Raw genomic sequence first — 16,833 nt, 5'->3', positions numbered from 1 at the left:
TCTACCTGGGAAAATGATTCTGACTGTCTACCCTGCTCTATGTCTTGAACTGTGATAGTTGAACTTCAGCCACATTGGTGGTCTGGAAGTACGTGTGGGGTGGACCTGAAGGATGTTGGTGAACCAGATTAATTTTTACAACAATCTGAAAAAATTTATAAACTTCTCTCAGGTCTCCCCTCAGTCTCTGCAGACACAGAAGTGGGCCATTCTGCCCATCATCGGCATGCCGGTCCAAACTGTTTAGGCTAATCCTTATTCCCAAGTTTCAACCACCACCAGGGCATTTTGTAATTGTAGAGGTGTACAGGTCTGACATATCCATACCCACCATTAAACAGTCATCCACACTAATCCCATTTTTCCTCTTGTATCCTCTTCAACTACCCCCACCCCCCTACCACCCGAGCATCCCCCTATTTCTCCTGCCACTGACCTATACTATGGGAACCCATACTCAACTATTCAGGAGCAGCTTCTTCCCGTCCATCATCAGATTTCTAAACGGTCCATGAACCCATGATCTCTACTTCATTGTTCTTTTTTTGCACTCTTTATTTATTTTGTAATTTATAGTTTTTTATGTCGTTGTACTGTACTGCTGCTGCAAAACAACAAATTTCACATCATATAAGACAGTGATAATGAACCTGATTCTGATTTAGAATGGCCAACTAACCTGCAAACCAGGACACCTTTGAGACATGGGAGGAAATCGGAGCACCTGGACAAAACACAGGTGGTCACAGGGAGAAGTCCACATGGGACTCGAGGCCCTGAGTTATAGGGAGAGGTTGGGCAGGCTAGGACTTAGAGCATAGGAAACTGAGGGATGACCATATAGGGGTGTATAAAATCATGAGGGGCATAGATAGGGTGAATGCACACTGTCTTTTTCCCAGGGTAGGGGAATCAAGAACTAGAGGGCATAGGTTTAAGGTGAGAGGGGAGAGATTTAGTCAGAACCCAACAATCCACCTTTTTATGATCTTGCACCTTATTGTCCACCTGCAATGCACTTCCCTGTAGCTGTGTCACTTTACTCTGTACTGTTATTGTTCTTACCTGTACTACCTCAATGCACTCTGTACTAACTCAATGTAACTGCACTGTGTAATGAATTGACCTGTACGATTGGTATGCAGGACAAGTTTTTCACTGTACCTCGGCAGTGACAATAATAAACCGATACCAATACCAAATGGGATGAGCTTAGGTGGGTATTTTGGTTGGCATGGATGAGTTGCGCCGAAGGGCCTGTTTCCATGCTGTGTTACTCTATGACTTTATGACTCTATGTTGGCACCGCAGGTCAGGGTTGAACCCGGGTCTCTGGAGCTGTGGAGCAACTCCATCCCCCACACCCCAGCCCCCAAGGGATTGGTGAAGGCACTGCTGATGGTAGAGGGAGGAGAAATAGGCATGATGACAGATGTGGGCACAGGTGAGAGAACAGCCGATGGCAAAGGTGAAGCGACATGAGGGCATGGATGAGGGTACAGGTGAGGTTATTCGCAAATGGAACCAGGGTGTCCACCTTTGAGGCAGTGCGTTCCTGACTTCCAGCATCTTTGGGTGGAAAGCATCTTCCTCACCTGCCCTCTATTCACTCTACCAATTACAATGAATCAACGCCCAGTAGATATCAACCTCTCTGCTCTCTTCAGCCTAAAAATTAGCAAGGACACAACAGGCAATCTCTGCACACTCATGCCCTCACCACAAATTCACCTGTAACATCAGCCACCCATGTCGTCAGTGGACACAGAGGTGTCTATTTTCACATGTCCACTGTTGCACATTGCTTATTGTTCATGTATAGAGAGCACAGCTTCTGCAACTGATTCTTGGTCGAAATGAATGAGTGGATACTGACACACAATACATTTTGGTTTTACCTGACCTTACTGAGATCACTCCCATTTTCTGTTCATTGACAAAGACTAAAGCAGTGTGCCCACTGAGCAATTTTATGGAAACATTTATGCCAGAACGCAATGGTATCAAGGCTCTAATCAAGTAATTGAAAATAGGAAAATAAAGAAAGACTTGTCAATAACTGCACGATTCTAATACAGTTCTTCATATTGGATTATTTTTATACATTTCTTTAAAGGCAAAGGGTACTTAAAACTGGAATCCTGTTTCATTTGCTTAAGTAGGTGATTTAAACTCTCAGAACTTATGTCGATGACAAACCAGAAACAGAGGGACATAACTTTAATAGTAGTTACAGAAGACTCAAGGGCACAGGTGAGATCTCAAGTGATGGTGCAGGTGAGAGCATGGGTGAAGGCAACAGGCGAGGTTACGTAAAGGGATGGGTGAAGTTACAGATGACGTTATGGTGACACTACAGGTGAGGGCACGGATGAGGAGGCAGAACGTGTGAGAGCACAGGTGAGAGTGCAGATGAGTGTACAGGTGAGGGATTGGAAGCGGTTAGAGCTGAGATTACAGGTGAAATTATGGATGAGAGCACAGGCAAGGGTACAAGTAGGGCACAGGCAAGTGCACAGGTGAGGATACAGGTGAAGGCACAGCCAGGGGCACAGGTGAGGATACAGGTGAGGGCACAACCAAAGGTACAGGCAAGGGCACAGGTGAGGATACAGGTGAGGGCACAGGCAAGGGCACAGGTGAGGATATAAGTGAGGGCACAGCCAAGGGGACAGGTGAGGATACAGGTAAGGGCACAGCCAAGGGCACAGGTGAGGAAGTAGATGAAAACTACAATCATAAACCTGATAGGGTACGTCAGCTGCAGGGCAGAACCCTTGTTGCCTGCCCAAACCTTTCCTGGAATATTAACAAGTGCTAAATGTGTTGGATTCTCAGAAGACTTACAACACAGGAGGCAATTCAGCCCTCACCTGTACCCTTTCCTGGCCTCCTCAGAGAAGTGCGAGCCAGCCTAATCCCACCTTTCACTGCTTGGCCCATGGCCCTGCAGTCACGGCTATTCACGTGCGTACCCAAGTACTCTTTGAATGCAATGAGAATTTTTGCCTCCACTGTCCCTTCAGTCAGTGAGTTCCAGACCCCCTCAGGGTGAAAAAAAAAATTCAACATGCCTTTGAATCCTGCTACTGATTACTTTAAGGCCCCGCTTCCTGCTTTTTGGCCTCTGTTTATGTAAGTAAATTCTTCCTATTTGACCCATCTAGCCCCATGCTTGTATACACCTCAACTGTCTCCCTTCAGCCTTTGCTGTTCCAAAGAAAGCAACTCCAGCAGTCTTTCATCCTAGCTAAAATGTTTCAGTCCTGGCAACATCCTCGCAAATCTTCTCCAATGTAATCTCAACTCTTTTGTAATATGGTGACCAGCTGTGGTCTAACCAGGGATTTATATAGTTCTAGCTGACCTTCCCGCTGTTATGTTTGACTTTTTGGCTAATAAAAGAAAGCATTGCATATGCTTTTTTAACTATGTTTCCACCCATCCTGCTACCTGTGAACACAAGTGTCCTCTGTTCCTCCAAACCTCTCAATATCCTCCCATTTGATGTTGGCTCCATTTGCATTGATGAACCTTCCCAAAGGCATTACCTCACATTTCTCTGGATTGAATTCCATTTACCACTAGTCTGCACAACTGGTCAAACTTTCCTACATATTTCATTACAATGCAGATGGAGGCCATTTGGCTCATCGAGTTCATGCTAGCTTCCAGAGCAATCTCACCCCCGCTTACTTCCCTATAATTAATTCCCACACACAGACCTTCAATATCTTCCTGCAGTCTAGCTGTTTCCCCCTCAATATCAAGCACACAGCTAATTTTTGCTTCATCAATTTTCTCCCTTCATGTAAGTTTAATTCATTATTACAAAGCACGTGAGACTTGAGTACTAGGTCCTGTGGATCCCACCGGTAACAACTCTCCAGTCATCACAGAAACCACCAACATTACCTTTTGTTTCCTACACTGAACTAATTTTGGATTCCGGATCGCTCTCCCTTGAATTCCATGGGTTTCTACTTATAGGACCATAAGACATAGGAGCAGAATTAGGCCATTCAGCCCATCAGATCATGGCTGATTTATTTTTCCCTCTCAATCCCATTCTCCTGCCTTCTCTCCATAACCTTTGACACCCTTACTAATCCAGAACCTATCAACCATCGCTTTAAATACACCCGATGACTTGGCCTCCACAGCCGTCTGTGGCAACAAATTCCACAGATTCACCACCCTCTGGCTAAAAAAATTCTTCCTCACCTCAGTGCTAAAAGGACCCCCTTTTATTCTGAGGCTGTGCCCTCTGGTCCTGGACTCTCCCACTACTGGAAACATCCTCTCCACGGCCACTCTACCCAAGCCTTTCAATATTCAGTAGGCTTCAATGAGATCGCCCCTCATCCTTCTAAACTCCAGTGAGTACAGGCCCAGAGCCATCAAACGCTCCTCATACATTAACCCTTTCATCCCAGGATCATTCTCAAAAACCTCCTCCGAACCCTCTTCAACGCCAGCACATCCTTCCTTAGATATGGGGCTCAAAACTGCTCACAATACTCCAAATGTGGTCTGACCAACGCCTTACAAAGCCTCAGCATTACATCCTTGCTTTTATATTCTAGTCCTCTTGAAATGAATGCTAACATCGCATTTGCCTTCCTTACTTACCAACTCAACCTACAAGTTAACCTTTAGGGAATCCTGCATTAGCACTCCCAAGTCCCTTTGACCACATAGCCAGCAAATCCATCATCCAGATCATGAACGTATAACGTGAAAAGTAGCAGACCCAACACCAACCCCTGCAGAACACCACTAGTCACCGGCAGCCAGCCAGAAAAGGCCCCCTTTATTACCACTCTCTGTCTTCCACCAGTTAGCCAACCAAGCCAACTTACTTGACCAGTCTACCACGTGGGTAACCTCTCTAAAGCCATGCTCAAACCCAGGTAGAATACTTTAAAGGCACTGTGTTCATCAATCCTCCTCGTTACTTATTCAAGAAATTAACCAGGTTAGCCAAACACAAACTTCCCTTTCCTTGATGAATGTCCTTGATTAATCTGTGTCTTTCTAACTGAATGTTAATACTTTCATAGAACATAAAACAGCACATCACAGGAACAGGCCCTTCAGCCCACGATGTGTGTGCTGACCATGATTCCAAATTAACCTAAACCTATCTGCCTGCACATGATCCATATCCCTCCATTTCCTTCATGTTCATGTGTCTGTCTAAATGCCTCTTAAATGCCACTATCATATCTGCTTCTATCACCACCCCTGGCAGCCCGCTCCAGGCACCTACCACTCTCTGTGTAAAAAACTTACCCCATACATTTCCTTTGAACTTTCCCCCTCTCACCTTAAATGCACATCCTCCAGTATCTTGACACTCCTACCCTAGAAAAAAGGTTCTGACTGTCTACCCTATCTGTTCCTCTCATAAGTTTACAAACTTCTATCAGATCTCCCCTCAGCCCCTGACGCTCCAGAGAAAACAATCCAAGTTTGTCCAAATTCTCCTTATAGCTAATACTCTCTAGTCCAGGCAACATTCTGGTGAACCTCTTCTGTACCCTCTGCAAAGCTTCCACAATGGGGTGGCCAGAACTGTGCACAGTACTCCAAATGTTTTACTTAGCTTCAACATGACTTCCTGACTCATGTTCAGAAATTGACTCTAGTCCCTCAGAAATGATTCCAATAAATTGCTCATCGCCAAACTGGCCTTAAATGACTCTGTTTATTATTTCCTTTTCAAACAATGATAAAGCTTTAACAGTCCTCTAATCTTCTGGCACTGCCCCCGTAACAGATTTTGTCAAATAAATACTTTAAGAGAAAATCTATCATTCTACCTTCAAAATGAGAAAGAATAAATTTGAAAATAGTTTGGAAAATTCAGTTCTTTGAAATAACGTATGATCTGTTCCAGTGACAATACTGGCATCTAAGCTAAACTCATATTGTATCTTTTAATTTAGATTTTTTTCAACAAAGTAAAACATTCCAAGGTGTTCTTCAGAGACATTATCAAGCAAAGTTTGACTCCAAGTTACGACAGGAGAAGTTAGGACAGATGATAAAAACTTAGGCCAATATGGTAGGTTTTATAAAGAAGCCTTAAAGGAAGAAAAGTAAAGTAAGAGAGGCATAGGACTGGAATTTCAGAGCTTAGATTTTTGACAAGTTCAAGTGTGGCTCTCAAAGGTGGATATTAAATTAATAATAAAAAGGCCTGAATTAGAGAATCAAAAATATCTCACAGAATAGTTCGCACATAACGGGTGAGGCTGTGGCACCAATTGAAAACACTGAGTATTTGAAGGCAGAGCCATTGATTAATTAGGAGACAATGAAAGTCAGCAAACACAAGGGTGATGCGTAAACAGACGGATGATGCAGACACACGCAATAGAATTTTGGATGACAATTATGCAAATTTGTATTGGAGGCCAGACCTACTGAAATATCTCTCCTGAATGGGAGAAATATTTGACCTTTTTTTAGGAGAAAAAAGCTGGGAAGGAGAGGAGCATTATTTGGTAGGCAGCGCCATAAACATTATAGTGATTTTATGAAGTTTATAGTCTTGTAACTTACAGCAATTCAGATGTAATTTATAAAGCATCTTCTGAAGAATCAAATGTTTTTTTAAAGGTTTCTGCTTCTACCACCCAATGGTGTCTGTTATAAAACTAGTTCTGCAGATCAAGTCCCAGTTATAGTGTCATAGAGTCATACAGCATGGAAAAAGGCCCTATGGCCCAACTCATTCATGCCGACTATGTTGTCCAGCGAGCTAGTCCCATCTGCCGGTGTTTGGCCCATAGCCCTCTAAACCTCTCCTGTCAATGAGCTTATCTAGATGGCTTTTAAATGTTGCTAATGTGCCCGCCTCAACCACTATTTCTGGCAGTTCATTCCAAATACGCACCACCCTTTGCGTGAAGAAGCTGCCCCTGATGTCCCTTTTAAATCTCTCGCCTCTGATCTCAAACCTGTGCCCTCTTGATTTTTACACCCCCTCCCTGGGAAAAAGACGATGTGCTTTCACCCTGTCTATGCCCCTCATGATCTTATATACCTCTATCAAGTCACCTCTCAATCTTTTACGTTCCAGGGAATAAAGTTCTAGTCTACACAACCTCTCTTTGTAACTCAGGCCCCCAAGTCCGAGCAACATCCTGGTAAATCTCTTCTACACTCTCTCGAGTTTAATAACATCTTTTCTTTTACAGGGTGACCAAAACTGTACACAGTACTCCAAGTGCAGCCGCACCAATGTCTTATATAACTGCAACATAACCTCCCAGCTCCTATACTCAGTGACCTGACTGGTGAAGGTCAGTGTGCCAAATGCCTTCTTCACCACCTTATCTACCTATGACACTGCTTTCAGCAAACTATGCACTTGCACTCCTAGGTCCCTCTGTTTCATAACACCCCCCACCCCCGCCCAGGGCCCTATCATTCACTGTAGGGCATGCACGGTAGTGTGGCTGTTAGCATGACGTTATTACAACGCCAGTGACCCGGGTTCAATTCCCGCCACTGTCTGTAAAGAGTTTGTACGTTCTCCCCGTGTCTGCGTGGGTTTCCTCCGGGTGGTCCGGTTTCCTCCCACATTCCAAAGACGTATGGGTTAGGAAGTTGTGGGCACACTATGTTGGCGCCGGAGGCATGGCGACACTTGTGTGCTGCCCCCAGAACACTCTATGCAAAAGATGCATTTCACTGTGTATTTAGATGTACATGTGACTAATAAAGATATCTTATCTTATCTTATCTAATAAGTCCTACCCTGGTTTGATCTCCCAAAATACAATACCTCATACTTATCTGGATTGAAAGCCATTTGCCATTACATAAACTGTTACATTCTTCTCTACTGCTGGTTGCATCTTTGTAGACATAAATCTCTCTTACCTGTTGACACCTTTGACCAAGAAATAATAGGCTTGGGCTCCCCATATGCTTCACAAGGGAGATATGCGTCCATCTCTGCTTTCACTGACACAGGCAGGGGGCTGCTGGTAATTATTTTTGGTTTGGTTCTTGTTGTTCTAAAGCTGGGAGATGGCAGGGCAACACTAGATGTATCTCTCTCGACATTTGCCAGGTCCAGGGAATAGTTTACCCTTCTGTTCTCTGAGGCATTTCTAAACAACCGCTCAGTGGCGGCTGGGGTGGATATGGTTGTCTGAGTGGGTACAGGCACTGGGTGCGTGGTTGTCTTGTAGGCGGTCGGTGAAGTTTTCACATTGGTAAATTGAATCGGAATCTGCACAAAATGTAACTTCTGATTGCCTCGACTAATGTTGGATTTTTGCACAGTAGATTCCTTCATTGGTAATGCGTAATTTGTGTTATTAGTCCTTGAACGGTTGCCTAAATCAGCAACAAACTTATTGGCAGGTTTGTTAAATATCACCGGGATCGTTCGGATTGGAGGCACTAATGTCACAGGTAGTTTGATAAAAGGTTCGTCTGGCTTTGGTGTGCTTTGTCCACCCTTTGTTTCAAATACTTTCAAGTTGGGCTTGCTGGTATCTACTGACGGTGCTCCAGTTACAGAGTAAGGGGGCTTATCTCTTACTGCAGGACCAGGCATTTTTTGTGTTGTTTCTACAAGGATATATTTGGGAGATTTACGCCGAGTGTCTTTGTTTGGAATGGGTATCGGCCTGAGGCTTGCACTTGGCTTCCATCCACCCCTTACAATCCAGGTTAAGTTGTTGGTCTTCCCGGTGTATATTTCCTTTAATTGTTGCCAACCATTTGTATGGTGTTTTGGAATGAATCTATCTGGTATAGCATTGCTTTCAGATGTTCTCATGGTTTCTATTCTGTCCTGTTCAATTCCTTTCGCTCCAGTATTCAGCTGAGTGGGTGAATCCCTTTCCTGAGAGGTAACTCCACCTAAATTAACATCTGGAGACAGGACTGCTTTGTGCTCTGTAAAGGTAATTTGAGAATGCAAAACAGGAACTGTAACCAAGGCTCCAACAGTCGGTTGCACTCCTGGTACAACGCTTTCAATTCCCTTACTATCTGGAGTTCTATTTTCAACAGAGGATAGTGAAGCAGATGTATCAACATAAGAAAGGGAAGGTACTTCTGGTGGGATGTCACCTCTGTGGTCTTGAACTGTAGAAATTCCATCATCAGGATGAAGCACTGGTGATTCAGGATCAGGTTCTAAAACTGTTGTAGTTGGTATTTTTACCACAGTGTTTGATGCTTGAGTGTTGCTTGATCCCTGTATATTAGAAGCAGTAGTTGATGCTGTAAGGTAATTCGTCACAGATTTTGATGTCGATGTAACTGTTTTGGTAATAGGAAGTTCTGTACTTGGGACAAGTGGACTTAAGATAACATCTGATGTTTTTCTGTTGTCCTCTACTGGAATATCTACAGTAGTCGTTGTTCTGCTTGATACTGGCACTTTACTCGACTCTGGAGAATCTGGAGGTTTACCAATGGAATTTACCATTAGAGGCGACGCAGTTGTAGTCATGAATTTTGGGCGCAATTCATAGTGGCTTTGAATATGCAGAGTTTTTGACTGATGGATGTGAGGGATAGAATTCGCAGCCTCTGGAACAGATCTTGCCGTGTCCTGTGTTGCCTGCAGTGTTGGAGTTGAATTCGGTCCTTGCAGCTTTGAGCGATGTTGCACTAGGCTGGGACTTGTACCTAGATGTGGAGACTTTAGAATGGTTAAGACATGTGCTGATTTCAGTTCTGGTCGCTCTGTGGTCAGTTGTTGCGGGCTTATTTTGTGGTAAGCTGCTGTGGACAACATTGAATCAGCCTTATTTGCTGCGGTAGTGTTGACCTTGACCTGGCCACCAACCAAATTGTTCATTTCCTTTGGAGCAACCTTCACAGCCGGCCAAGTGGTTGATACATCATTGGCCTTGGCTTTTGGTTGTGAGTTATGGTTCTGCCTAAGTCTATTGAGGCGATACCTCCTACCAGGGCGCCTCTTCCTGCTGTACCTTCGAGAACCAGGGTAAGGCCAACGCCTTCTAGCCGCTGCCCGTGTGTTGGTGTTGGCACCAGTGGTCGTGGTCGTCATGGTGCTGGACTCCATTGGCCTAGATATAGTTGCTTCGCCTGAAGAGGTGGGAACAATGATTGATGCAGTTGAGATATTATCAGCTTGGGTGATAATACTAGTGGCAATGGTGGTTATTCTAGCTGTGGTGGTGTGAACCAGCTCAGTAGTTCCCTTCAAAGGTTGGTCTCTGGTGCTCACTGTAGTTGCTTCAGGGGTGTTCATTGTTGTAATGGTTTCACTCGCTATACTGAGATCCCCTCTGAAGTATGTGGTGTCGTTCTCACTGTTCACATCTACATCCATCACATCAACCATGGATTCCACTCCACGAAGCTTGACTTCTGGATGATCAAGGCTTTTAGCAACCCAGCCTCCTACAATGTACTCATCTGCATCTGTTTTCAGAACACTTACTTGCTCCACATCACTCCCCCCTTCCTCCTGTGTCGACTCTATGTCGATAAATTTCCCTGTCGCTTCACTAGGATGCACTTCAACTGGTGGGATGGGGGTCGGTACCAGTTCCAAAATCTCTGGCTCCCAAATGAACGTTGCCACAGTGGTAGACTTGGTGGTGTTTTCAGGAGAAGGAGGAGGTGTAGACTGGTCTTCTGAAGAGCCACGATGGCCTTCTACAGGTTGGAGTTCAAGGACGAGGTTTTCTTGGAGCGTAGCGGTCTCTGGCATACCCACCAGTACATTATGTGATGTGCCGACGTGAATTAACTCATCCTCAGAGAAACTCAGATCACCATTTCCCGAGGAATCTTCCACATCGAGCCCTGCCATTGGACTGAGCCTAGCGGGCAGTTTCACGGTGGGATCCGGCACTTGTCGTCCAGGGGTGATTGGAGATGTGAAGGTTGATGTGTAGACTTGACGCAATGGGGCGACTGTTGGTCTGGGAATGGATTTCCTTCTGACTTTGGCCAAGATATCCGCCCACTTTTGTGGGTCTATCTTTTTATTCGTCATGTTGATCCGTCTGCGGGAGTCCAACCTTCTCCTGCCTTCCGCTGCCAACATCCCTCTGCCTCTCTTAAACCCTTTCCTCAGTCTGATGTCCCTGATATAATCTACTTTCGAATCGTCCTGGGCTCCATCAGCATGAAGGTTCCTCCTCCCATTGGGTGGACCACCTGTGTATACGTTGTAGGTTACCTGCTTCTGACTTTCATGTGCTGTCTCTTCACCCGAAGCCTCCCCTTCCTTTTCCTTCTGATACCCAGCTCTTAGGTAGAACTTCGGTGACGGATTCCCCTTCTTGACTATCTGGCTTGGCAACTTTTTAATGACTGCCACATTGACAGTCAGTACATCTAAACCGTACCTGTTGGTGGCTATACACCTGTAGTGTCCGCTATTGCCATCGTGGCCGCCTCTGATGACCAGAGACCCGTTTGCCATGACGGACCCGGTCGTGGTGTTTATCGGGGCAGCAAGCACGCTGCTGTTTGGAAGGATCCAGGTTAGTTGAGCGTCCGGTACTGAAGAGGCCGTGCAGGGAAGAGAGATGGTGTCGCCATAAGGCACAGTGATGCCTCTTTCTCTGACTTGCGATGCAGGGAGTTTTGCAGGCTGCACAACGACCCTGTAGGTCATTGTGTCTGTATCATCCTTCACAGACCCAATGCACCGATATAAACCCGCATCATGGTGTTCCACTGCCTTCACCACTAACCTCCCAGTGTTAAAGACTGAAATACGGTTGTCTTTGCTGGTGTTTGGCGCTAACACTTGGCTACCATCAGGAAGCACCCATTGGATCGATGGATTCTCAGAGGCTACCACCTGACATTTTAGCTGCAACATGGTCCCAGTAACCACAACGTGAACCAATTTTGTCTTGTCGCTTACTTTGATCAAAACCCAGTCAGTCTTGTCTCTTGTAGTACCCCTAATTGGGAATTGTTGAGACAGGTACAGTGAGAATATGAGGATGACATCATTTGCAGTAGTGAGTTTTCTATCAAGCTTTATGTTGACATAATCTTGCATTAACCAGGAGGGCTCAGCCTCAATGTTAGCCCTTACATCGGTGTAGTAATAGGAATCACTGTCAACCACCTGTCTATATTGGTAGCTTGAAGGTCCTTTAGACAACATTAAGCCCTTTTTTAGTCTTACAGGTGTTTCGCTGTAATAGGCAATAAGTTTCCAAAGTCTTTCCATGCTTTCTTGATTCATGGGGCACGTAAGTTTTACCGAGAGGGTCATATTGACTGCTATGTCTTGTTCAGTTAGCCGACGCCACTGGGCATGCCTCTCATTCCCCATACTGTTGATCCGACAGAACAAGTCATCTGTGTTTCCTTGCTGGTCAGTTAAGTTCAAGGTCATGCGGCCAAGAGGTTTTTGATAGTTCTCATGTGATGTATCTTCGCCTTCATCTGCTTCCCATTCATTCCCGTAACTCTTCTTTAATGTGGATTTGATGGTGGGCTTTGTGCAGGCCAGTTCACTGGAGTCCAGTTTAAACAGCTCTTTCTTGCTGAACTGTTTGGGGTCCGAACAGACTGAGCACACTCGACCTCTGGGGTTCGATCGGTCCTTTTTACATTTCACCACATCTGTGAATGAGAAGGAAAGGATAATGCGCCAAATTATTAGACAGAAGCAGCTTTGCTTTTGCCAATCTCTCCTACATTTTTTTGCGGTACCATGTTGTACCGCACTGTCTGAAGACGGGGTCTGGAGATCCAGTCCTGGCTCGGTGCAAAGCACAAAGGAACATCAACCCTGGGAACTGTTCCACCATTCAATAAGCTCATTACTGATCTTTATGTTAACTCTGTACATCTACCTAGGTTCAGCAACCTTTAAGACCCTTGCTTATCAATTGAGATACAAGAGTCTGCAGATGCTGGAATCTGGAGCAAAAAGCTGGAGGGAGTCAACGGGTCAAGCAGCATGTGGGGGATAAGGAACTGTCCATATTTCGGGTCAAGACGTATCAACTGACCCAGCCACAACAGATTTTTGTTTTAAAGAGGTCCAAATTTCCACAATCTTGAGCGAGAAGGAGTGCTTCCAAACGTCACTCGAGCTGAAATTTTAAGTAAAATCGGTAAGTGCAGGAAACACTCAGCAGGTCAGGCAGCATCTGTGGAAGGTGAAACAGAGTGAACGATTCAAGTGAAAAACCTTTTGTCAGAACTGGGATAGTTATTTTTAAGTTATAGAGAAGCTGGGGGAGGTACAGACTTTGACAGGGTGAGGCCTGGGTCCCCTTTGTCATATTCACTCAACTACCTGCCCATCCTCTCTGCACATTCAAACTAACTTGTTATCTTTCTTTCCCACTGCTTCAACATGAAACATGAACTCTGTTTCTCTTTCCACCGATGCTGCTTGACCTGTTGAGTGTTTCCAGCATTTTCTGTTTTTAATTTGGAATTCCAACATCTGTAGCTTTTGTTATTCATTTACCAGACTGAACCATCTAGTTCCTTAAGGTCTTTCAGTGATTCCAGAGAGCCACAACAATGTGGCTAACGCTTCTGCCCTCTTGAATGGTTGAATAATTCAAGTTTGTGTTTCTCCGCAACTTTAAATTTGTTTAGAACATAGTACAGCACAGGAACAGGCCCTTCAGCCCACAATGTTGTGCCAAACTAATTAAGCTAATGATGCCTAAGTATGCTAATCCCTTCTGCCTGCATATGGTCCATATCCGTCCATTCTCTGCATAAATCCCTCCAATCTGTTTCATTTCTATTTTTTTTTCTGATGAAAGATTATCAACCTGAAAAGTTAACTCTGTTTCTCTCTGCACAGATGCTGCCTGACCTGCTGAGTGTTTCCAACATTTTTCCAGTTTTATTTCATGGGGGGATTTGGACTGGGCAACTTCATCAGCAATGTCCTTCTGGAAATAGCATGAAAAACACACCACCACCGATTGCTTGATGGCATTACAGACACCGGAGATTCCTCGGTTTGATGCCAGAATGAAGTCTGCACTAGAGCTTGACAGATTGTTGCAGGTGATTCTCTTCAAGGTCAACAATGAGTGCTGTCACTTTGCCACTGACAAGAAAATAGTGGCCACTGAATTTTACAGGAGAAAGGCGGATCATTCAGCCAAACTGCATTGTTCATTCCACAGCCCCTACCCACTCTATTTATTCAATTATGTCCTTCTATTTCTTTATTTTTCTTTACTTCTCCTTAAAAGCATCTTCTATTTGCCTCCCCCATTCCTTGTGGGAACAGGTTCTCTACTAAGTAAAGCAGTTGCTCCTGAATTCCTTGTTGGATTTGCTAGTGACTATCTCATTTTCATTACCTTTGGTTTTCGCTCAAATTACAATTTTTCTAAACCTGCTCCATCAAGCTTCCTCATAACTCACAAGTTCGTCTTCTCATTCCTACATGGAGATTCTCTCTGCAACCTAAGTGTACTGTACCACACCTGAGTACAGTGGAAAATCAAAATGCACTGTTCTCCGACACTAATACCAATACAAAAATATGTTCCTTCAAAAAGTCATTGATTACCTCCAGCCTCTTTTCCCCAGTCCAGCAGCCACTGCAATCTACAGTCACAAGACCACGGGTTATCCTGCAGATAGATGCTTTCCAGCTGTAACATCTGACCTAGCATTTCTCTGGGCAGCGTACGGATGGAATTATCAGAGAGGTAGAGGTGCTTTATTGATGAAAACTTAAAATGCTGTAGAACAGAGAGGGTTACAAAGGTGTTTGGATGGATTTGTTGCAACTGGTTTCCTTCAAGATGCAGTAGTGTCAGGGAAGTCATTCCATAGAATGCGCCAGGTTGAATGAATTCTATCTTGTTATGATCCAAGTGCAACCGCAATAAATTCACCAGCCCCTGAAATGTATATCCCGTTATAGCAGTCATTTTATTGTAGCTCATTTTAAGTGCCTGGAAGAAATGAATATAGCATTAAATAACAAGAGGCAATTCAAAACAAAAACTAAATCAGTTCAATATGCACAATGATTTCTACCAAAATGCCACGGCACTACATTAACAAGCAACACATGCATAATATTCACAGATCATTAAGGTGATTAGTTTTGAATTTCCCACAGAGAATTATTGAACTTTACTGGATCATCTTGGGAGGTTTGAGGAAATAAAGGAGATGGAGGAAGGTAATATCTTGTGGCACTGGTGGACAGAGAGGTAGAATGGGACCTAACAGTGAAAGCCTAACGAGGCAGTAAAATATAGGATGAAGCCAATATTCTGTTTAAAATCTCTTCAATCTTACTGTTAAAGTCTCTACAATCTTACTCTTTTAAGCTCACTGGTAAAATATTTTTCTCCTGTGTTTTAATTTCTGCTTCTTCAATCAAGAGGAATGGAGCTCTTGGATTACAAAATTGTACTCAATAAACTTTATCATTTATTCAGGTAATTATTGTGACATGGGCAACACATTACCGTTCAGAGAATCTGCAGCCAGACTTCCTGAAGTGTCTCACTTGATACACAGCAGGGCCCTGATATTTTAGTCAGATTCAAATGCTGCATTTACTCTGTACTGTTATTGTTTTTACCTGTACTACATTAGTGCACTCTGTACTAAATCAATGGAACTGCACTGTGTAATGAATGTGACCTGTACGATCAGTACGCAAGACAAGTTCTTCACTGTACCTCAGTACAAATGACAATAATAAACCAATACCAATACCAATGATGAGCAAATCAGTGGGGAAGAATATACAATACTAAGATTTTCATTGCCAGGAGCAGTCCTGCAAAGGAATTTTTGAACTATGTCACATCTTAGACAAGCACCATGTCCAACATATTTAGCACTGGTTGACTCACAATGGTAATGTCAGTTTAATTTTCTATGTTTTAATTACTGGGGATGGTGGCACCTTGGTTGTGTTATTGGAGAAGTAGTCTTGGAGCCTAGACTGATGATCCAGAACAAAGAACATCACAGCACAGTACAGGCCCTTTGGCCCACAATGTTGTGCCGACGTTTTATCCTATGCTAAGATCTATCAGAGATTTGTTCGAACCCCAATAGAGCAGCTGGAGATTTGTTTACTTGGGTAAAAACCTACTGCAAGTAGATGGTACCAGTAAAAGTAAGCATGGAATTGAATGGTTACAAGACTGCTATGGAGACTCATCTATTAATGTTCTTTAGGGAAGGTAGTTTGTCATCTTTACCCAGCTCCTGACGTGTTAACTGGCCCTCTGAAAAGGACTAGCAAGTCACTCGCATGTCAAGAAGAAGTCTCACCACCCTTTCTCAGGGGAAGGAATGGGCAATATATGCTGGACATACCAGTTATTCCTGCATCCTGTGAGTGATATAAAAAATATATGACAAAGTGCCATTAGCCAAACTAGGTTAAGAATAGGGAGACAAAATAGAGATAAAAAGGAACCTTTGTGATTAAGCAAAAGAGTCACAGTGGAACCACACAGTTACAGTTGCTTCAACACTTTGCAAATGGCTTTGAGAATTATGAACATTGGCAATATTGTTGGAAGGAATGGTTTTCCATGAATTTCCACATGTGAAGAGTGAGGATGATTAAAGATATCTGGCAGTGCATTCTCAGCAACCTGAAAGAGCAGGAAGTGATAGACTTTTTTAAATTCCAAATAAACTTCTAAACTTTAAGAAGGATATGGAGATCCGAGAGAGGTTATAGAGAAAAATTATGAAAATGATTGGAAGGCTGAGATATTTCAGCCTCAAGTTAAACCAGGGAAGCTGGGGTTGTTCTCCTTGGAGCAAAGAAGGTTGAAAGGAGATTTGATGGAGACTGACTTAAATAGGGCAACTGAAGAGAGACTG

General features: G+C 43.9%; 1 protein-coding gene across 4 annotated transcripts in view; it reads right to left on the bottom strand.

Moving 5' to 3' along the window:
- The window catches only part of mxra5a (matrix-remodelling associated 5a), a 53,586-nt gene that overhangs the window by 13,143 nt on the left and 23,610 nt on the right, over positions 1 to 16,833 (bottom strand). For all 4 annotated transcript variants that reach the window (XM_052026148.1, XM_052026149.1, XM_052026150.1 and 1 more), the window contains 2 exons: positions 14,534 to 14,924; positions 7,897 to 12,603 (listed from right to left, as the gene is read on the bottom strand). In XM_052026148.1, the coding sequence (XP_051882108.1) occupies positions 7,897 to 12,603; positions 14,534 to 14,924 (5,098 nt within the window). The remainder of the gene's footprint in view (positions 1 to 7,896; positions 12,604 to 14,533; positions 14,925 to 16,833) is intronic.

This window comes from Pristis pectinata, chromosome 11 (assembly GCF_009764475.1).
Source record: "Pristis pectinata isolate sPriPec2 chromosome 11, sPriPec2.1.pri, whole genome shotgun sequence".
NCBI classification, from domain to species: Eukaryota; Metazoa; Chordata; class Chondrichthyes; order Rhinopristiformes; family Pristidae; genus Pristis; species Pristis pectinata.
The sequence above is the reverse complement of the archived record's forward strand: the minus strand, read 5'-3'. Positions and strand labels throughout refer to the sequence as shown.